The 24,294-nt window shown below is 36.5% G+C and overlaps 1 protein-coding gene across 4 annotated transcripts in view; it reads right to left on the bottom strand.

Moving 5' to 3' along the window:
- Positions 1-24,294, bottom strand: part of LOC115220800 (coatomer subunit zeta-1) — a 102,713-nt gene that overhangs the window by 49,686 nt on the left and 28,733 nt on the right. For 2 of the 4 annotated variants that reach the window (XM_036510335.1, XM_029790951.2), the window contains exons 6-7: positions 22,139-22,229; positions 6,932-6,952 (exon numbers count right to left, since the gene is read on the bottom strand). In XM_036510335.1, the coding sequence (XP_036366228.1) occupies positions 6,932-6,952; positions 22,139-22,229 (112 nt within the window). The remainder of the gene's footprint in view (positions 1-6,931; positions 6,953-22,138; positions 22,230-24,294) is intronic. The other 2 variants (XM_036510336.1, XM_029790952.2) reach the window with 1 other exon arrangement.

Below are 24,294 nucleotides of genomic sequence, written 5' to 3'. Positions count from 1 at the left end.
AGGTAAAGTCGATCTTGGCGGAATTTGAACTCAGAATGTAAAGACAGACGAAATACTGCTAAGCATTTCGCCCGGTGTGCTAACGTTTCTGCCAGCTCGCCACCTTACATACGACGAATCGTCTTGACTCGCAACAAGAAAGCATCGCAACCAGTCCTGCGGATTCGGCTGCCGGCTTCCCTACTAAAGATACACATGCACTAGTTCTTACCTGTAACCGCAGAATAAACCACCACTTACTGTTATCGAAGACCGCCTGACTTTGTCTCCGTTTATTCAACTTAAATTTTGTGTGACAGGATCCTCATCCTGTCACATGGTGATTTACTCAAATTGCTTTGAATTAATCATGCATTATCTCATAGCTTCAACATTTCGATGATGTGGTTGTTTATTTTTAGAGGGACAAAGTGGTGAGAAAGGATCTTCGGATGCTGGGCCTCACTGAAGAAATGACAAGGGACCATGAGATATGGCAATTTGCTATACTTGATAAGGCACATCAAGCTAAGTAAAATCACCGTCTTCCACATCCACACATACAGGCTTGTCCTTTCAGGAGCTGATTCCCCTTGAAAAGCACCCAGCACACTCTGCTAAGTGGTTGGCATTAGGAAGGACATCCAGTTGTAGAAACCATGCCACAACAGATAGTTGGGGTCTGGACAGCTCCTTGTTAGCCAGCTCTATGTCAAACCATCCAACACATGCCAGCATGGAGAGCAGACATTAAACAATGATGATGATGATGATGATTGCAAGGTAAGTGAGAGAGGTCAGAATGTGCCCAATTCGAACATAAAACAGGTAGAATATTTGGGCCAGATATATATTTCTTTACTACCCACAAGGGGCTAAACATAGAGGGGACAAACAAGGACAGACAAGGGGATTAAGTCGATTACATCGACCCCAGTGCAAAACTGGTACTTTATTTATCGACCCTGAAAGGATGAAAGGCAAAGTCGACCTTGGTGAAATTTGAACTCAGAACGTAATGACAGACAAAATACAGCTAAGCAATTCGCCCGGCGTGCTAACGTTTCTGCCAGCTCACCGCCTTCATAATTGGGCCAGATATAGCCAGGCTAAAGGATTAATCTTTTAGTCAGAAAAAAAGCAATGTCTATAACCCTACATGGCCAAAGGCATCTTCAAACCAAAGATCTAGTCCAAATGCTTACAACAAACTTGGTTTCATTAAAAGAACCAAAATTGCTAGGTTATGGTGTTAAGCTGCTAGACAGATTAAGTTTAATATCAAAGTACACTATGGTGGGATTTGAAGTCAAAAAGCAAAGAGCCTGAACAAATACCACAAGGTATTTGGTTCAATGTTTTCCCTGTTGTTCCATTAATCCACCACCCAAGATTCATTTTTCTTTTTTATCAGCCACTAAAAAATGAAAAGTAAAGTTGATCTCATTGGGATTTGAACTTGGAATGCAGAGAGAACTAATACCAAAAGGTAGTCTATTGGACATTCTAACAATTAAGTAAAAAATTCCGCCCACCACAAATGCAAATAGCTTATTAGCTTCATGTAACAAAGCAGTACTTCTGACACACTCACATACATAAAATACATGTGTATATACACACACATACATTAAATATATATTGTTTAACGTCCGTTTTCCATACTAGCATGGGTTGGACGATTTTGACTGAGGGCTGGCGAACCAGATGGCTGCACCAGGCCCCAATCTTGATCTGGCAGAGTTTCTACAGCTGGATGCCCTTCCTAATGCCAACCACTCCAAGAGTGCAGTGGGTGCTTTTTACGTGCCACTGGCATGTGTGTGTGTGTGTGTGTGTGTGTGTGTGTGTGTATATATATATATATATATATACACACACACACATACATTAAATATATATATATATACATAGTCACATATCTATACATATGCATGGTGGAAGTCAGCATTGATGTCTGGATGCAAAAAGAAGACAACCTTACCGCAGGTATATTCAGCGTCTCAAATGATTTCACTTGATGCTTGCATAATATCCTGAAGATCTCATGTACCTGATATGAGATCACTGCAGTTGGTGAAAATGATAAGCATTGAGTCCATGATAATGAAACACCAACTTAGATGGACTGGCCACCTTGTCTGTTTCAAGGACATCCCCCATGCCAAAGCAGGTGTTGTATGGTGAGCTGGAGCAAGGAAAATGCCCCCAGGGCAAGCCACACAAGCGTTTCAAAGGTGATACATATAGATACATGCATTTAGACACCCATCCCCACACACATACCGTTTTATTGGTTTTAACTATATTACTGTGGCCTTCAAAGGCTCAGTCAAAAATATTGACTCTAATACTTATTCTATTGATCTCTATTTGTCGAACCACTAGGTCATGGGACATACAGCAACACAATGACAACAGCTTTTAAACCAGTGTAAACTCACCCATACACACATATATATAGATGTATATACATACACATGCATGCACACACACACACACACACACACATGATATTAAATATAAATCTAATTAATTAAAAACACACTTAGTAAGTTTACCTTACATTTCTAATTATCCTAAAGCTGCATTGTGTTCCTTTTAATTAATACCATCATTAATTTATCCTGTTGGTGCTTACACTGTTATGCAAATTAAACAGACTAATCTAATTTCGTCAGAGTTTACATATGCTACAAACAAGTATAAGCCAACATTCTCTCTGTGGTCAAGAACGTGTGTACATTGGTCTCTAATGAAACAGTAATAACATAGTCAGACCGAAATCCCCCCTTTTTTATTTTGTTTTTGTCTAGGTGGTTTATCTACATTTACATATGTATCTGTGAGCATACAGGTGTGGCTGCATAGTGAGAAGCTTGCTTCCCAACCCCATATGGTTCCGAGTTCAGTCCCACTGCACAGCATCTTGGGCAAGTGTGTTCTACAACAACATCAGGCTGACCAAATCCTTGCGAGTGGATCTGGTAGACAGAAACTGAAAGAAGCCTGTCGTCTAGATGTGTGTGTGTGTGTGTGTGTGTGTGTGTCCAACATCACTATTTGACAACTGGTCAACCAGTGTGTTTCCATCCCCATAACTTAACAGTTCAGCAAAGGAGACCAATAGAATAACTATTAGGCTTTAAAAAGAAAAAAAGTCCTGGGGTCGATTTGTTTCAACTAAAATCCTTCAAAGCAGTGCTCCAGCATGGCTACAGTCAAACGACGAAGTGAAAGAAAAGCATATATATGTACATACTAGCAGTATCGCCCGGCGTTGCTCGGGTTTGTAAGGGAAATAACTATGAAGCATTTTTAGAGAGTTATAGCCAAAAAATAGCAAAAAAATGGAAAAAAATTATGGTAAATTTTTTTTTTAGTTAAAAAAGGTGGAGTTGCGTCCCCTAGACAGTTTGCGGTTTGTGTTTCTGATTCTCGACCCCATGTCGAATTTATCGATTTTTTTCAGAACTGGGGGAACTTTTCAAAATTTTCGCTGCGTTAGTTTTGAATTATGACATTGGGCTATGTGTGTGTCAAGTTTCATCAGAATCGGTTGAAAATCGTGGTCAGGGTGAGGGTACAAGCAAACAGACACACAGAAACACGCACAGACAAACTGCCGTTTATATATAGAGAGATTATTAATAACATTCAGCTCTACTGTCTATATAATGCACTCTTCTTTCAACAGACTCTTTCAATATTCTTTGTATATATGTACTAGCAGTATCGCCCGGCGTTGCTCGGGTTTGTAAGGGAAATAACTATATAAGCATTTTTAGAGATGTAAAGTATAATAGCCATCTCAATATGGCTAACCACAAAGGGGGGGGGGTGTTACTGTAGCTTTTTACGTTCTGAGATTTAATAATAAATTTTTAGAGAGTTACTTCCCTTATATATGCCAAAAATGCATTAAAAATGGGAAAAATTGATGGTAAATTTTTTTTTAAATCGTAGACTCATCGTAGACGCGCGCTAATACCCAGAAGGGCTCGATATGAATCACGGCTATAAGATACCCGGTTTTGGTTAAACTGCACCGCAAAATGTGGGAGTAGTTAGGAATCTAAATCGTAGGAGACAGACAGCACACAACCTCACTTTTATATATAAAGATATGTGTATGTATGTATTTGTTGAGCAATTGTTCAGTCCCTGTCTACCAAATCTACTCACAAGGCTTTTAGTTGGCCCAGAGCTACAGTAAAGACACCAACCCAAGAAACTATACAGGGTGACTGAACCAAAGACCACATGGTTGGGAAGCAAGCTTCTGAACCAAACAACCACACCAGCACCTATATATACTCTTTTACTTGTTTCAGTCATTTGACTGCGGCCATGCTGGAGCACCGCCTTTAGTCGAGCAATTCGACCCTGGCACTTATTCCTTGTAAGCCCAGTACTTATTCTATCGGTCTCTTTTGCCGAACCGCTAAGTGACGGGGACGTAAACAAACCAGCATCGGTTCTCAAGCAATGCTAGGGGACAAACATACACACATATACATATACGACAGGCTTCTTTCAGTTTCCATCTACCAAATCCACTCACAAGGCATTGGTCGGCCCGGGGCTATAGCAGAAGACACTTGCCCAAGATGCCACGCAGTGGGACTGAACCCAGAACCATGTGGTTAGTTAGCAAGCTACTTACCACACAGCCATTCCTGCGCCTATATATATATATATATATATATATATATATATATTAAACCTTTACATAAATAAATAACATGAAATACACGAAGGGACAAGGTGGTATTAATGTCTTTTGGCACCTATTTCTAGCGTGTAGAGAGGCTTATAGCTTATGCCTTGTTATAATTTTGTATATAATTATTAAAATATTTGTAAAATTCACCCATACGGTTTTTATTTCCACACACTGACCCCTTTATTATAATTAATTAATTAATTAATTAATTAATCTATGTATGTATGTGTGTGTGTGTATACAAAGGGGATTCTTCCAGTTTCCATTTACTAAACCTACTCACAAGGCTTTGGTCAGCCCAAAGCTATAGCAGAAGACACTTGCCCAAGGTGCCATACAGTGGGACCGAACCCAAACTCATGGTTAGAAAACAAGTTTCTCACCACACGGTCATGCTAAAACAGACACAGGAGTCTAGTGCAGGCTTCTGTCTGGCTAGCTCCTGTCAAACCAACTCACCCATGCCAGCATGAAAGACAGACATCAAATGATGATGATGATGGTGATGATAATGGGTCTGAAGGATGGGACAATGTCTATGGGGTTTGCAGCCCCTCTGTGGCCTGTGAGAGTAATTTGGTTAACTATCCTGCGTTTAAACCTGAAAGGAAAAACATGAGCAGGGAGAATTTCAGAGGCCAAATGTTGCAGAGAGGAAGGACTGAATATAGTGACTAGTGTGGGACCTGGGGGAATGGGACACAACAAGGATAATGAAAGGAGGAGGGTTGAATGGGTTGGGAGTGCATGAGTGAAGGAGGCACAAGATGAGTCAACTCCAAGGAATAGAGAGAATTACAATAGCAGTAAAGCAGAAAGAGGTAAGAGCACCTATATAGACCACAGGCATGAGCATGTTTGTTAGTGAGCAGCACCTCCCAGTTGTAGCAGCATAGCTCCGTTAAGAACCGCATTGAGATGTGTGTGTGTGAGTGTCTATGTACATGCACATATCACCCAATTATCTTTTACTAATTCTATACAACAAAAATCTTGGTAGCATACATGAAAAAAAAAAAAAACCCAAATAAACCAATGTTGTATGATGATGATGATGATGATGATGGTGATGATGATGGTGGTGGTGGCACTGTTGACGATAATCGGTAAAGCATGATAAGTCATTTCACAGAACCCCTGAGACAATTTTAAGGAAGTAAGATGGAAGTAGGGCCTGTTGAAATATGTGATGCCATTGTTCCTTAAGAAACTGCACAGGTTCCAAGCACTTCATTCTGTCTGGTAAGAAAATAAATTAGCAAACCAATCAATTTACTGAGACAGGATGCTAGCCCACTTTCACTTCCAGCTGAGATAACATATTTTGAAAATGGAGAAATTGTTGTAGAAATTTTGGAAAATCTTGTCTCTTTCCTAAAATGCTATTTCTTTTTTTTTTTTTTCAGTTTCTTCATCATTAAAGATGTCCTCTGTATCCTCTGACTGCATCAGAACATAGAAGTTGTTCAAACAAGCTTTGTACAATGTGTAAATCCATAACGCTGTCATATATAAACAACCAACTGTGCATGTGCGTATGTGTGTATGTGTGTGTGTGTATGCACATATGTGTGTGCGTGTATATATATATATTGTTGCTATTATGTTGAACTGTCGTATGTCCAAATTTGATCAAATGTGTTTTTCTCAATATTTATTTTTGCTTGCAATAGCCAGTTCTTTTGGTCAAACTATCGTATCTCCAAGCTACTTCAGATGCCAGGATACCAAAAATTGCCAAAGTGTATGGTTTCACTATGAAATGGTGAAACTATTTTTTTCGTTTTCTGAAAAAGCAACATTTTGGACTTGCGACATTTTTGCATAATAGCAACGATATATATATACACACACACACACGTACACATATATATATATGTGTGTGTGTATATATATATATATATATAAATGTATATAATATGCATTTGTGTGTGTGTATGCGTATGAAGTTTATTGATGAAAATTAGTGTCAGAAGTGTAAGTGTTATGAACAGAGTATACTGAACAGCCAATGTAGCAATTAGGTTTATAATACAAATGCAGGTAATATTGGAACATTACACACCTTGTTAGATAAAAAAAAAATAATTCCCAAAAGCTTGAAATGTGAAAAAAAAAATTAACAATAATAATAATTATTATTATTATTACAATTATTATATAAATAATAAATTAATTTCACCCATAGTAATTTCCTTGATGAAGCAACCCAACAATTTTACTTACCTCCAATTTTTTGGTGAGGTGCTTTGAAAATAAACGAACAAAAAATATATATATATATACATATTTTTATATATATATACATATATAAATACATACATACATATACTTCATTAACATATAGAAAGTAACGGTTCTCCAGGGAGAAATCTCATAAACGAATGGCATTGAATTTTACAAATTATAATAAACAAGCAAAGAAAAAAATCTTGCTCACTTTTCATTTATTATCATTATTTTTAAATTCTTTGATTTATTTCTGTTTTGAATGTAACTGATCCGAACAACAAGAACACAAAAAAAAAAGCAATGAATATAGAGTAGAAAGCAAAGCAACATTTGTAAGGATAACAGAGGCAATAATGAAGAAGTCAAAAACTTTTTCTGACATCGCTGAAGTCCTGTTGATGGATTTCCAAATAAACGTCAGGTTGGCAAGCATATTGGTAGAGGGTACACAACCCCGACAGCTCAAAGTTGATGCAAGTCATTACAAACCTATGACCAAGCAAGGGTACAGGAGCATAGCCACTAGTCATCCTTAGTTCATTACATACCGAATACATTTTTTAAAAATTTTATTTCTATTTTCAACTTGCATGAATCAATAATTTGTTCCATTAATGCAAGATTAAATTTATAATAAAGTAAAAAAAAAAGAAAAAAAAAAGTCACCCAGCTTGTGATTAGGAATTCAGTTTCTTCTTTTTCTTTTTTCTTTTTTTTTTTGTGTGTATGTTAGTAATAAGAAGCAGCTACAATATTTTAAAATTCCTGTCACTTCCATATTTCCATTTTGATTATTCATTTGAAGTATCATAAGCTCTTTAGTACTAGAAACGGTAAAGCGCTAGACAAAGTGTGTCATACAAGTTAGCTCTAAATTCAAGAATTCTGAGTTCAAATACAGCTGCTAGGGTCAACTTTGTCTCTCTGTGTACTTCCAAAGTAAAATTTAATAAATATCAGTAATAGACAAGAGGGAATTAGATTCAGTGAATTTGTGGATGGGTTTGAGTCAATTTACAAAAAAAAAAACAGTATCTATATTTTTAGTAATACACCTATCCACAGGGATCTGTTCTTGGCCCCCTTTTATTTGTTGCATATGTTAATGACATAGATGCCAACTTAAAGAATGCCACAGTGCTGAAATATGTAGATGACATCAAGCTGTACCTCGAAATAAAGAGGTCAGATCCTGTACACTATAGATCTCTATTGCAATCAGACCTGGACACAATGCAGCAGTGGATCATGGACTGGCAACTCAAGCTGGCTGTGGACAAATGTACCACCATGCATTTTGGGAAGAAAACCCCAGCGTCTACTTACTTCCTCCACAACACTAATCTCAAAAAGTCTTCCTCCACAACACTAATCTCAAAAAGTCTTCCTCCACAACACTAATCTCAAAAAGTCTTCCTCCACAACACTAATCTCAAAAAGTCTTCTTGTGAACGTAACTTGAGCATTATTGTTGACAGTGATTTGCGTTGGACAAAACACATTGCTAAAATTGCCAAAAAGGCTGAGGGTGTCTTGGCATCACTCACCAAGTCCTTTGTGAGCCACTCTCCGGCTATCTATCTGCGGTTTTATATAGCTATGGTACAACCTCACCTGGAATTTGCATCACCGGTCTGGAACCCTTATCTTGCAAAGGATATTTATCGTCTGGAAGCCGTTCAGCGACGTGCAACCAAGAGAATACCCTCCATCAGGCATTTGCCATATTCTGAACGCCTTACTTCCCTGGGTGCTTTTGGCTGATGAGACACAACATGTCGAAATGCCACTGACCCAGAATGCGGTGCACCAATGAGCTGAGGGTGTTGAACATGCGCTTGTTGTAAATGAGAGATGTGATTTACCTGTGACATACACTACGGCAACCAGCATATTTTGCATCTGAACCTGCCTAGACACATTAAGAAAAAAATATCTTTTGTCTTTTACTTGTTTTAGTCAATAGACTGTGGCCAGGCTGGGGCACTGCCTTGAAGAATTTTTAGCAGAATGAATCGACACCAGTACTTCTTTTTCTTTTAAGCCTGGTACTCATTCTGTTGGTCTCTTTTGCCAAACTGCTTAGTTATGAGGACATAAACACACCAACACCAGTTGTGATGTGGTGGTGGAGGTGGAGGACATACATGCATGCATGCATACATACATACATATATACATATGATGGGCTTCTTTCTGTTTCCATCTACAAAATCCATTCACAAGGATTTGGTCAGCCCGAAGCTATAGTAGAAGACACAAGGTGACCACAGAGTGTGACTGAACCTAGAATTATGTGGTTGGGAAGCAACCTTCTTACCACACAGCCATGCCCGTACAAATAATAGTTTCAGGTCTCGTTGTACAAAGTATAAACAGTACAAAATACACCACATTTTAAAGCCTGGTACTTATTCTATCATGCACTTTCTGCTGAAACGCTAAGTTACAGGGACATAAACAAACCAACACCAGTCATCAAGCAGTGATGGAAGTGGACACACACACACACACACACACACACACACATACACATATATATATATGCAGCAGGCTTCTTTCAGTTTCTGCCTACCAAACTCAGGTTTTGGTTAGTTGAGGGCGAGTGGCATACAGTGGGACTGAACCCAAAACCACATGGTTGAGAAGTGTACTTCAGGAAGGGGTGGGGAGTGGGATCAAAAATATCTTTTTTTTTTCGAAAACCTTGATATTTTAATGCCTAGAAAAAAAAAACTGATGAAGTATTTGTCATTAGAAATATATATAAATGTTGTGAATATACAAAAAAAAAACAGCTAAAATATTTATTATTATTATTATTATTATTATTATCAATATTATTATCATCATTATTATTATTATTATTATTATGATAATTATAATAATAATAATAATAATGATGATAATAATAATAATAATAATAATAATAATGATAATAATGGACCTATCGAAATATAACTGTGTACATTTGTGGAAAGGTTTTTATTTTAATAATAGATTACTTCACACAAAAGAAGCAGGGTCTGAACTAATTCAACACGGAACGAAGCACCGTAGAGATGAGCTAGAAGCTAATCAGTCATTGTACGGCTTTGTGAAATATTAAATGTAGCAAAAATATTTAATAAGGAGTTCAGAATTATTGCTGCTGATATTGTTGCTGTTGTTGTTGTTGTTAGCATAGTGGCATCACCTCAAATTGAGTATTTGGATTTACTCGTTTCATATTCCAGGCAATAATGTCAGTCAATTCTCCCTAGGTTTTTTCTTTTATGCAAGTTATTATTCATTCTGAACTTCCCCACATTACCCTGTGCACGTGCGTGTGTGTATGTGTATGTTCCAGGTGATTCTGTGGATGAAGATAAAGTAACAATGAAGATATTCTCTTTACTCTCCTTTTTTTACTCTTTTACTTGTTTCAGTCATTTGACTGTGGCCATGCTGGAGCACCGCCTTTAATCGAGCAACTTGACCCCAGGACTTATTCTTTTGTAAACCCAGTACTTATTCTATCGGTCTCTTTTGCCTAACTGCTAAGTGACGGGGACATAAACACACCAGCATCGGTTGTCAAGCCATGCTAGGGGGATAAACACAAACATACACGCACACACATATATACATATATATACATATATACACGGGCTTCTTTCAGTTTCCGTCTACCAAATCCACTCACAAGGCTTTGGTTGGCCTGAGGCTATAGTAGAAGACACTTGCCCAAGGTGCCACGCAGTGGGACTGAACCCAGAACCATGTGGTTGGTAAACAAGCTACTTACCACACAGCCACTCCTGTGCCTATATTAGACAGCTTGTAATAAATATCTCAAGCTCAGTTAGCACCAAATAGTCTATCACGGCACCATTAGCAAAGTGTTTGCATTTCATTCTGAGAATGCATCCAAAAAAGACGTCAGCAAACCAAAACTCAAATCAACTCAACATCTTCTGTCCATTTCGTGTATGTTTGCATGGGTGAGGAGGTGCATGCATGCATGCGCACACACACACACATGCATGCATGTGCATGCTATCAACTATATTTGGATGTTAATTAGAGAGAAACAAAACGAGTTTGCTTCTAAACTGTACTTTGGTATTGTGATGAACAGATCCTTATGAAAAACTCTCATTTCAACGACTTTCTAAAATTCTATGACGTAATTTCCTCACTGATTTCATGTTGGTTGACTGATGGCTTCGTGTCAGGCGTTGTTGTTATCTTTTACTTGTTTCAGTCATTAGACTGTGGCCATGCTGGGGCACCACCTTGGAGAATTTTTAGTTGAATGAATCAACCCTAGTACGTACTTTTAAGCTGGTACATAATTTTGCCAAACTACTAAGTTACAGGGACATAAACACACCAACACCAGTTGTCAAGCAATAATAAAGGACAAATACAGATACAAAGACTCACATATGCACACATGTGTGTGTAAATATATATATATATATATATATATATATATACAAATTGAGATAGGGGTTGTAAATGCAACCCTCCATGGGATAACATATATCCAATATACTGCTAGTGAAGTACCCAACAAAGTTAATACATAAATGTTAAGGATTGCGATGCAATCAATTCATTTACTGTATTATATGGGCAAAGGTAAAATGATTTACTTATATTTATATTCTCTTTTTTATATATATTCTACTTATTATACAACATTACTCTTTTATGTACACTTTTTTATGTACATTCCTTTATTTACACTGATTTGTTCTGTTTAACCCTACAGTCTCTTATGTGGTGGTTTAATAAAGTATGTGATTGAGTATTATCTGGTAATTGATATTTGATTTAGATGTATTTCTCCATTTTCTTATCTTGTATATATATATGTATATATATATATGTATATATATATATATATATATATATATATATATATATATATATGCATATATATATATATATATGTGTGTGTGTGTGTGTGTGTGTGTGTGTGTATAAAGATATATATATTATATATATATATATATTATATATATATATATATATATATATATATATATATAATCATTATTTAACAGCCACTTTCAATGTTGGCATGGGTTGGATGGTGACTGAGGACTGACAAGCCAGGAGGCTGCACCAGGCTCCAATCTGATCTGGCAAGGTTTCTACAGCTGGATGCCCTTCCTAATGCTAACCACTCCAAGAGTGTAGTGGGTGCTTTTTATGTCAGGTGGTACTGGCATCAACCACGCTCGAATGGTGCTTTTTACATGCCAGTAGCACAGGACCAGTCGGGCAGCACTGGCATCAACCACGTTCATATTGTGCATTTTATGTGCCACTGGCACGGGAGCAAGTCCAGGAGGATTGACATCAACTACACTCGAATGGTGCTTTTTATGTGCCAGTCAGGCAGTACAGGCATCAGCAATGACAATAACTTTACTTGACTCAACAGGTTTTCTCAAGCACAGTAAATTGCCCAATGATTGAAGGCTACTCTTAAATGAGCAAGTTATGTGACACCGGCATAGGCCACGGTTACGGTCTCACTTGGCTTGCTAGGTCTTTTCAAGCAAAGCATATCTCCAAAGGTCTCGGTCGCCTGTCACTGCCTCTGTGAGGCCCAACGTTCGAAGGTTGCGTTTCACCATCTCACCCCAGGTCTTTCTGGGTCTACCTCTTCCAAAGGCTCCTTCCATTGTTAGGGTGTGACACTTTTTCACACAGCTGTCCTCATCCATAAGTAACACATGACCATACTAGCGCAGTCATCTCTCTCGCACACCACATCTGATGCTTCTTGTTTATATATCTATATATATATATATATCATCATCATCATCATCATCGTCGTCGTTTAACGTCCGCTTTCCATGCTAGCATGGGTTGGACGGTTTGACTGTGGGCTGGCGAACCATATGGCTGCACCAAACTCCAGTCTTATACACAACAGGCTTCCTTCAGTTTCTGTCTACCAAATCCACTCAAAATTCCACTTTAGCCTTGGCCTGAGGCTATAGCAGAAGACACTTGCCTAAGGTGCCACGCAGTGGAACTGAACTCAGAACCATGTGGTTTGATCATTGCTATCTGAAGCTCACATGCTGACTGTATTATTTAACACTTTATATATAGTTCAGACTTCTAAAGTATGACGACAAAACGCCTTAACTTTAACTCCAATGTTTTTATAACTCATACTTATTATGCCCTCTTATATTTTTATGGGTAGCATGATCTGATCTTTTGATGATATCTCATAATAACCCACACACTCTTAAACATTGTCTATGAAACTTAAAACAATAGCTTAAAATACTCTGTCATCTGTTGTGCGTTTCCACACATGAAATCATTTCAGCGACAGAATTAAAAAAAAAAAAGAAATTATAAGAAATAGCAAAAAGCAGGTTAATAGCACTCTTGAGTTCTTGAAATCCCAATTTTTAAATAGCTGTGTGAACACTGAACGAATTTTAATAAATACCTAATTAACTTATAAAACTCCCCGCCAAAAGAAAAGACCGGCATGCTCCCTTTTATGAAAGCCCTACATGAACATTGTTATTTCTATTATAGTGCACTGGACCCTGGAAAATGTTTGACCTAGATCAATAAATATAAAAAAATAAATCACACAACCTTATGAAACTATACTAATCGAAAACAAATAAAATAAATACAGAAGAGCCGAAATTTCACAATAAACCGTTTCCAACGACATTATAACTCTAAAACCTCCCTCCTCTAAACAAGCAAATAACTTCCTACATACATACACATACATATATATGTGTATGTATATGTGTATATATATAATATATATATATATATATATATATATATATATATATGTATATAATATTTTATATATATATATATATATATATATATATATATGCATAAAATATATATATATATAATATATATATATATATATATATATATAAATAATATTTTATATATATATATATATATCCATAAAATATCATATATATATATATAATATTTTATATATATATATGCATAAAATATCATATATATATATATTATGTGATATAATATATATATATACATGTGATATATATAATATATATGTATAAGTGTGTGTGTGTGTGTGTGTAGATGAATAGCGATAGGCGCCAAACCCTGATATCAGAAATAGTTTAATATTCAATATAACATCTCTATCTCATATCACAGTAAATAATGTAAAGGGGTCCCACCAGATATCACAAGATAGTTTAATATCAAATAACTCAGAATGTAGTAAATATTGGTATCGAAATAGTTGAAAATCAGATAATCATAATAGGATTATGATGAGACAATATCAATATCTCATATCACTGATGTCCCATCAGAAATCCAGTTTAATATCACATCACAGCATGTACGTATATATATATATATATATATATATATATATATATATATATACATACAATAGATGTATAAAATATATACATGATATATAAATAATATATACATATATACAAGCATATATAAACATGCAAATATGCATGTGTGTGTATATATATATATATATATATATATATATATATATATATATTAAATGAAAAGCTGAATATGAAGATCGTTTAATGTCAAATAAAACATTCACTTCATTGTAAATATCAACAGAATGTAATAGCCAAATATTACAATCTGTGCCACCTTATTGTATCTCTTTCTCCTTCCAGTTCTAAACTTATGTCCTCAAACTATTTCTCGACACAAGGTGGACTGCAACACATTGACGAAAAATTTATCAGTACAAATTTACTCAGTAAGTGGGTTTGGTTAGGTAGGTAGACAAAATTAAGGCGGGGGAAGCTGGCAGAATCGTTAGCACGCTCGGCGAAATGCGTAGCCATATTTCGTCTGCCACGACGTTCTGAGTTCAAATTCCGCCGAGGTCGACTTTGCCTTTCATCCTTTCGGGGTTAATTAAATAAGTACCAGTTACACACTGGGGTCGATGTTATCGACTCAATCTGTTAGTCTGTCCTTGTTTGTTCCCGCTCTGTTTAGCCCCTTGTGGGTAGTAAAGAAATAGGTAGACAAAATGACAGACAGACAGACAAACACATACACACATTAGAATAATACATAAATGTGTATATGCTTGTACACCCAGTGGGTAGGTCTGGGTAAATACACAGGTAGTAGATAGGTAAATAGATAAATACACATACATACACACTTGGATACACACGAGTGTGTGTGTGTGTGTGTGTGTGTGTGTGTGTGTGTGTAAATGTACACGTTCGCGTTCAGTGTAAGGGTTGGGTAGATAGGTAGGTAGGTAGCTAACATATTCTCCAGCATATAAGTCAAATTTTCCAGACCAAAATTTATAGCCAAAAATGGTATATTGACTTATACGCCGAGATAGCTTTAGAGGAGCAAATATTCCACATGAAATGCAGAATTTAGAATGATAGTGACAATGTTTGGATGTTTTTACATTATATGTTTACACTATATACTGTGTCAACTTGTATATTGGAAAAAAAAAAAGATAGGTGGATAGATAGATAGATAGACACATAAGACATACTAGATACACAAACGAGAGAAATAGTACTCAATTCATGAACAGCGCATTTATTGGAGTAAAGATTGTTTGCCAATTTAACATGGCAGTCCTGGTTTAGGACGAATCTTGCTGTAATTTAGTCCCAGAAAACATCGTCTCCAGCTGGCTATACGACACGATCTGTGTCCTTATATTTTTTAACAATTATTCTGTGCTGATGAAGGGAAATAACCTGGAAATCGTGATACACAGATATTGTTTTGAGCTGATTTGGGGTGCTAGATTCCCTTGTTCGAAAATATAAGGACATAGATTATGTCATATAGCCAGCTGGAGATGATGTCTCTTGGGGCTAAATTACAGCAACATTCGTCCTAAACCAGGACTCCCATGTCATGTTGGCAAACAATCTTTACTCCGAAGTACTGTTGCTGAATATCTCTCGAAGTGAGATTTGAAAATAGTAATTTTCAAGCGCAATTATTCCTTTGAACCCAAGATGAATCAGTCCATCACTACTTAGAATTTTTTTCACTATGTTTGATCCTTTAGGTAACAAAAAGGATTCGCAATTTTGTCACCTAAAATTAACCGTTTAAATGTGAAATTAAAGTTTGTGGTTATTCCAGTAACGATGTTAAACATCTATAAAAAAAAAAAAAAAAGATAGATTGCTATCTTCTACAAGTCTCGATACCTCAATAAACTTGACATAATAAAAGCAAAAAAAAAAATAGTTCCAAACATGATATTCTGCCACAAAGGATACACTGGTATATAAAACTGCTTCCCACAGTTAAGGTTAATGGAATTTTGAGTAGATATATCCAAGTTTTGCAATAAAAGGGTTAATAAATATATATCATTATCATTTTATGTCTGTTCTTTACATTGATACGGATTGACGGATCCAGTAGGATCCAATGGAATAGAAGACCATGTTCCTCACCAATATCTCAATCTTGGAATGGCTTCTACAGTTGAATACCAACCAATGTGTGTGTGGGGAGGTTTTAACACACATATATGTACATATACACATACATACAAAACATGTACGTATACATATAGATACACACATATGTATGATGGTGGTCTCTCGCAGTCCAAGAAAAATGATTCTGCTATTTCATGCATAACGACCTGCACAGATGATTTGTTGATAGAGATCAAATGTATGTGCTACACAATAGCTCCCACCCTCCAGCAAATCGACATTGCCCCCACCCTCCAGCAAATCGACGTTGCCCCCACCCTCCAGCAAACCGACGTGGCCTAAACAGGTGCATGGTGTACCACACGTCAGGTGCCGAAGTGGCTGTAGAGCAGTGTGAGACAAAGTGTTTTTTTTTCTCAAGGTTACAATGCATCACCAAGTCCAAGAATTGAAACCACGATCTCATAATCATGAGTGCAACACCCTCACCACTAGGCCATGCACCCCCACAGATATGTATGTATACACATACATATATGTATCATCATCCTCAATACCATCATTTTAATGTTTTAAAGGGGAAATCATACACATCACAATAGATTTCACTTGAAGAACCCCTGTAATCCACTCATATTTTAATCTTACACTGATTTACAGCAAAACATACAAAAATACAATTATCTGTTAGTGTGTGTGGTGTGTATACATATATATATATATATATATATATATATATATATATATATATAAGGGCATCCAGCTGTAGAAACACTGCCAGATCTGACTGGGCCTGGTGCAGCCTTCGGGCTTCCCAGACCCCAGTTGAACCGTCAAACCCACGCTAGCATGGAAAGCGGACGTTAAACAATGATGATGATGATATATATACATATACATATATATATATATATATATATATCATCATCATTTAACATCTGCTTTCCATGCTGGCAAGGGTTGAAAAGTCTCACAGGGCCCAGCAAGCTGTGTCAAGTTCCAATTTTAGCTTTGACATGACTTCGACAGCTGGATGCCTTTCCTAATGCCAACCACTTTGTAACTTGCAAGACAAGAACAGGAAAAAGGGAAAAAAGACCCCTAAACTATGTATGCACATGTGAATATATATATATATATATCAATCATTCATTCATTTATTTTACATCTGTTTTTTCTACGCCTGCATGGGTTAGATGAATGTGCTAATAAACTATTGTTTACCAGGTGAATGCCATTGTTACTGCTAACCCTTACCTGTTTACAAGTAAGTGGATAATTTGTTGATAGGATGCTTTTAGACAACAGCACTAGTGAGGTTACTAAGTAACTTGCAAGACAAGAACAGGAAAAAGGGAAAAAAAACCCTAAACTATGTATGCACATGTGAATATATATATATATATATATACATACATATATACATATATATATATATATATATTATATATATATATACATATACATATATAATATATATATATAATATATATAATATACATATATATATATAATATATATATATATATATATACATATATATATATACATATACATATATATATATATAATATACATATATAATATATATATTATACATATATATATAATACATACATATATATATACATACATATATATATACATACATATATATATACATATATATATATATTATACATATATATATTATATATATATATATATATATATATATATATATATATACATATCATTCATTCATTTATTTATTTTACATCTGTTTTTTCTATGCCTGCATGGATTAGATGAATGTGCTAATAAACTATTGTTCATCAGGTGAATGCCCTTGTTACTGCTAACCCTTACCTGTTTACAAGCAAGTGGATAATTTGTTGACAGGAACTGACAACAACTACACTGCATGTACATTGCAGCTTCTGTGAAAAGTTGTAAGCAAATACAGAGACATACACCTGGCTGCTAACGAAGATCATATTTTGTCCCTAAGTATGGATATATAACATGGCAACTGCCACACGTACCACAGGTGATTCATTACAAACTTCACACAACCACCATTCACACCACCAGTGGTACATTTTCATAATTTGAGAAAATATTTTATTCTGTATTTTTGACATAGTTCTGGGGATATTTGAATAACATGAGTACTAAACATTAAAGTTTAATTATGAAATATTGTAAAAATGCAAAAAAAAAAAACATTTTCCTTTCAAATTTTGGCGCAAGGCCAGCAATTTTGGGGGAGGGGGTAAATTGATTACATCGACCCCACCGTGCTCAATTGGTACTTATTTTATCGACCATGAAAGGATGCAAAGGCAAAATCGACTTCAGCAGAATTTGAACTCAGAACATAAAAACGGACAAAATGCCGCTAAGTATTTTGCCTGGCATGCTAACAATTCTGCCAGCTCACCACCTTTACATTTCCCTGTAATTAAAAGACACAGCTTTATCACACATTGTGCCATGTTGATTCTGTCCAAGAATTACATTAATCCTTTAGCATTTAAACCAGCTGTATCCAGCCAAAATATTCCACCTGTTATATGTTTAGCATGGTAACTGCCACAAGTACCACCAATGGTTCATCGCAAACTTCACACAACTGCCGTATGCACACCCAAGGGTATATTTTCGTAATTTGAGAAAATATTTTATTCTGAATCTTTGAAATGGTTTTATAAATATTAAAGTTTAATTACGAAATATTGTAAGAATGCAAAAAAATTACATTTCCTTTTAATTAAACAGTATGCAGTGAGACTGTGCGAAAAACACAGCACTACCGTTAAGTTCCAGTGATAGGCTGTGGCAGTTAACGTGTTAATTTCATTTCTGTATTTGGTTTGCAAGATGCTTGATGTGAACTTGTGTGTTGAAAAAAATTTTGCTGTATCTTGGAAGGGTCATTATGACAATAATAAATACATGCACTGGTTCTGTTTTATTCCTTTATTATTGGCATGTGTAAAAAAATTTGAGTGAGGTCATTACCAGTACTGCCTGACTGGCCCCCGTGCCGGTGGCACGTAAAAGCACCCACTACACTCACGGAGTGGTTGGCGTTAGGAAGGGCATCCAGCTGTAGAAACTCTGCCAGATCAGACTGGAGCCTGGTGCAGCCATCTGGTTCGCGAGCCCACAGACAAACCGTCCAACCCATGCTAGCATGGAAAGTGGACGTTAAACGACGATGATGATTCGTGAGTTGATTAACTATTTTAACCAATTAACTAAGTCATTGTTTGATTAATCGTTAGGTTAATTAATCAGTCAGTTATGTTTGCCAAAGTCCTTTCATCACCATTCTAGACCTCTTTATATGTCCTCTCTACTCCAGATCAGCTTCAAGAGGACACATCATCAACAAGATTGTGAATCGTGATGAAAAATATTTGACAAGCGTGACTGACTGATTGATAAACTGAACAATTAATAATCAAACAATCGATTAGTTAATTGGTTAAATAGTTAATCAATTGATGAATGATAAAGAAGTGAAATAGAGCCAGTTCATGTGTTGGTTATTAGCATAATGACCCTTCCAAAGATACAACATAAGTCTAAATTTTTGAAATTATTTTCTTTTCTTTTAAGAGTTACTAATAAGGTTCATGTTTTCATTCACCAACTAAGAGGCAAATTTTAATTCATTGAAAAACTTTTTTTTTGTCATATACCATTCAGTGTAGCACCACCTCTGCGGATTATCTAAATTCATGTGCCACAGGCCCCATTTGAGTTATTTCCCTTAGATTACATTTCGTACCAATGTAAAAAGATATTAGATAAATATATTGAATTGAGGGTGAGGAGAGAAGACTATAAAATATTTGAATACACACATGCATATTCTTCTCCTCTCCATAAATGACAAACCCGAACAATATATGAATGTCTCTGTAGCTATGCTTGTGTAAGCATGTGTACATGTGTATGGGGGTCGGGGTAAGTGTAAGTGTGTAATTACTCTTTACTCTTTTACTTGTTTCAGTCATTTGACTGCGGCCATGCTGGAGCACCGCCCCTTTAGTCGAGCAAATCAACCCCGGGACTTATTCTTTGTAAGCCCAGTACTTATTCTATCGGTCTCTGTTGCCGAAACGCTAAGTGACGGGGATGTAAACACACCAGCAGCGGTTGTCAAGCAATGCTAGGGGGACAAATACAGACACACAAACACATACACACATACATATATATATATATATATATTATACGACAGGCTTCTTTCAGTTTCCGTCTACCAAATCCACTCACAAGGCATTGGTCGGCCCGAGGCTATAGCAGAAGACACGGATCTTTTCTATTTTGAGGCCAGTTTTTTCAAATTTTTCCTACTGAACCAAACAAGTTGAAACTTCGTATACTGGTAGAATGTGTCAAAAGTAAACTTAATTGTAAACCAGAATGAAAACGGAATTGTAACTTCTAAGTTTAACGTTGTTTAATAATTAGAATTTTAACCAATGATATTCCGTCATTCGGCTTTATTTTATTTACTCCGTCTCGACCACCAATTTCGTGACGTATTTAACATCTTAAATGTAAACAAGTCAGCCACCTTCTAATAACAATATTTAAAACTAGTTAATAAGCCACATGTATTAAATTGAAAATGTTTCCATTCTGTATGTCTGCATGTATGTGTGTGTGTATGTATGTGTAAGTATGTGTGTGTGTGTATGTATGTGTGTGTGTGTATGTATGTATAGCCGATTCATCGTAATCGTAATTACGATGAATTGGCCATACATACATAGATACATACACACACACACATACATGCAGACATACATATACACATACACCAAGTAAAAAAATTTCAGTTATCTCTCTCTTTCACACATTACTCTCTCTGTCTCTTCACACACACTAACAGAAGCACTTCACTTACACAACATACTGTCTCCCACACCCCATCAAACACACACACACATGCACATCAATGCTTCCCCTAGACGGTAACTTCAAAGACAAACTTCCCTCGTCATAAAATCGCTTCCTCTTAGTCTCTTTCGCTCTCATTACTTATGTAAAAAAATAAAAGTTTTTTACGGAAATCGACGGAAAACTTGTGCTACGACAAGCGAAACTTCGCCGAAATTTAATATTAAAAAAGCAAAGAGCTGGCAGAAACGTTAGCACGCCGGGCGAAATGCGTAGCCGTATTTCGTCTGCCGTGTTTGTTTAGTTTTCCGAACGTTAGTACGTCACAAAAGCGCTTTCTACGTCACACTAATAGAATGCAGTCAAGTTTTACACATGAAAACAAACAATCTGATTGGTTAAAATTCGCAGTTTTAATCTACGATTAAAGTCATAAAATAGATTTTTCTCAAATAAACTAGTTCCAACCTGTGTCTTGTTTTGCTAGACTCTATCAGCATACGAAGTTTCAGATTATCTAGTTAAGTAGAAAGATCTGTGGTCCTGGCTTCAGAATAGAAAAGATCCGAAGACACTTGCCCAAGATGCCACGCAGTGGGACTGAACCCGGAGCCATGTGGTTGGTAAGCAAGCTACTTACCACACAGCCACTCCTACGCCTAATTGTAAACTTTTTGTTTTATTTTTTACCATATCTTATTGTGGAGTGTTTTTTTTTTACAAGTAATAGTTATATTTTCCTCATCAGGTCTGAAAAAAAGACACACATATTTTACATACGAACAACATAAATATTTACACACACACACACACACACACACACACAACGTGAATGGCTTACCTGTGCAACTGTCTGTTCTCCTAATGGAATGTCGTCTGATTTTATTGCCACTCTCTGGACGATAGCTGAAGGGTCAGCTTCTAAAATGATGCTGTAAGAAAACAGAGGAAAATTTAATGTTATTTGAAGTAAAAACAAAAAAATATGAAATATTATGCATTTGTATTAGAAAGTCTGAATAACAATGGAGTGGACTGTCAGTTGCCTCTGGATAAAAATATACTCCACAACATGTACTGAGTACTTTTCATTTGTTTGTGTATGTGTGTGCTTGTATTCGTGTATGCAAATATATACTCTTTACTCTCTCTTTACTCTTTTACTTGTTTCAGTCATTTGACTGCGGCCATGCTGGAGCACCGCCTTTAGTCGATCAAATCGACCCCGGAACTTATTCTTTGTAAGCCCAGTACTTATTCTATCGGTCTCTTTTGCCGAACCGCTAAGTGGCGGGGACGTAGACACACCAGCATCGGTTGTCAAGCAATGCTAGGGTGACAAACACAGACACACAAACACACACACACACACACATATATATATATACATACATACATACGACAGGCTTCTTTCAGTTTCCGTCTACCAAATCCACTCACAAGGCATTGGTCGGCCCGGGGCTATAGCAGAAGACACTTGCCCAAGATGCCACGCAGTGGGACTGAACCCGCAACCATGTGGTTGGTTAGCAAGCTACTTACCACACAGCCACTCCTGCGCCTATATATTTATATTCTTTTTTTTTTTCTTTTACTCGTTTAAGTCATTTGACTGCAGCCATTCTGGAGCACTACCTTTAGTCAAACAAATCAACCCCAGCACTTACTCTTTGTAAGCCTAGTACTTATTCTATCAGTCTCTTTTGCCGAGCCACTAAGTTACGGGGACATAAACACACCAACATCAGTTGTCAAGCAATGGTGGAGGGGACAAACACAGAAACATATACATATATATATATTATATATACACACACACACACAACAAGCTTCTTTCAGTTTCCATCTACCAAATCCATTCACAAGGCTTTGGTCGGCCCGAGGCTATAGTAGAAGACACTTGCCACACAGTGGGACTGAACCCGGAACCATGAGGTTGAGAAGCAAGCTTCTTACCACACAGCCACACTTTGTTTCAGTCATTAGTCTGCAGCCGTGCTAGGGCACTGCCTTGGAGAACTTTTAGTCAAATGAATTAGCCCCAGTGCTTATTTTTTAAAACCTGGTATTTATTCTATCATTCTCTTTTGCCAAACAGCTAAGTTACAAGGATGTAAACATACCAATATCAGTTCAAGGACAAACACAAACACACACATATATTACATATGACAAACTATTTTCAGTTTCCGTCAACCAAATCCATTCACAAGGCTTTGGCTTGCCCAACATACCACAAAGTAGGGGCTGAACCAAAGACCAAATGGTTTGGAAGCAAGCTTCTCAACCACACAGCAACACCTGCACCTACACACACACATGCACGTACACACACACACACACACACACACACACAAAATAGCATGGCTATGTGGTTAAGAAGCTTGCTTGTGTCTTGGGTTCAATCCCACTTTCTGGCACTTAGGGTGTTTTCTTCAGTAGCCTCAGGCTGACCAAAGATTTCTGAATATGGATTTGATAGATGAATATATGTATATCCTTAAAACCCTTAAAAATGTTTTAGCCCGAAGGCTGCAGCCATGCTGGGGCACCACCGCTGGATTATATAGTAAATAATATATAGTGCGTATATATATATATATATATTATATATATGCAAATATGGGTACAGGATGTCACCAACAGTTCAAACAACATGAAATAAGCAAACAAACGAGTTAAATATGTAAACAACAGGGAAAAAATGGAGAAGAGGACAAGAAAACACAGAGAAAGGAGCCTTCATCAGTTGTCAGCTGTCTATCTACTTCTCATTTCAAGCATTCAACAACTATATTTATATATATATAAAGAGAGGGGATGGGCACTTGCTTCTTGCTTTGACATTACATGATAGTTGTAAACAAGCGTTACCATTATGTAAGGGGTGTCCTTCGTTTCCAGTCTTCCACTGGGAAATACCACCTTACTTGAAAAGGCAACAGGAAGAGCTTCAGGCTATGTAAATATCTGCCTCAACAAATTCCATTTGACATC

This window comes from Octopus sinensis, linkage group LG17 (genome assembly GCF_006345805.1).
Source record: "Octopus sinensis linkage group LG17, ASM634580v1, whole genome shotgun sequence".
Taxonomy (NCBI): domain Eukaryota; kingdom Metazoa; phylum Mollusca; class Cephalopoda; order Octopoda; family Octopodidae; genus Octopus; species Octopus sinensis.
The sequence above is the reverse complement of the archived record's forward strand: the minus strand, read 5'-3'. Positions and strand labels throughout refer to the sequence as shown.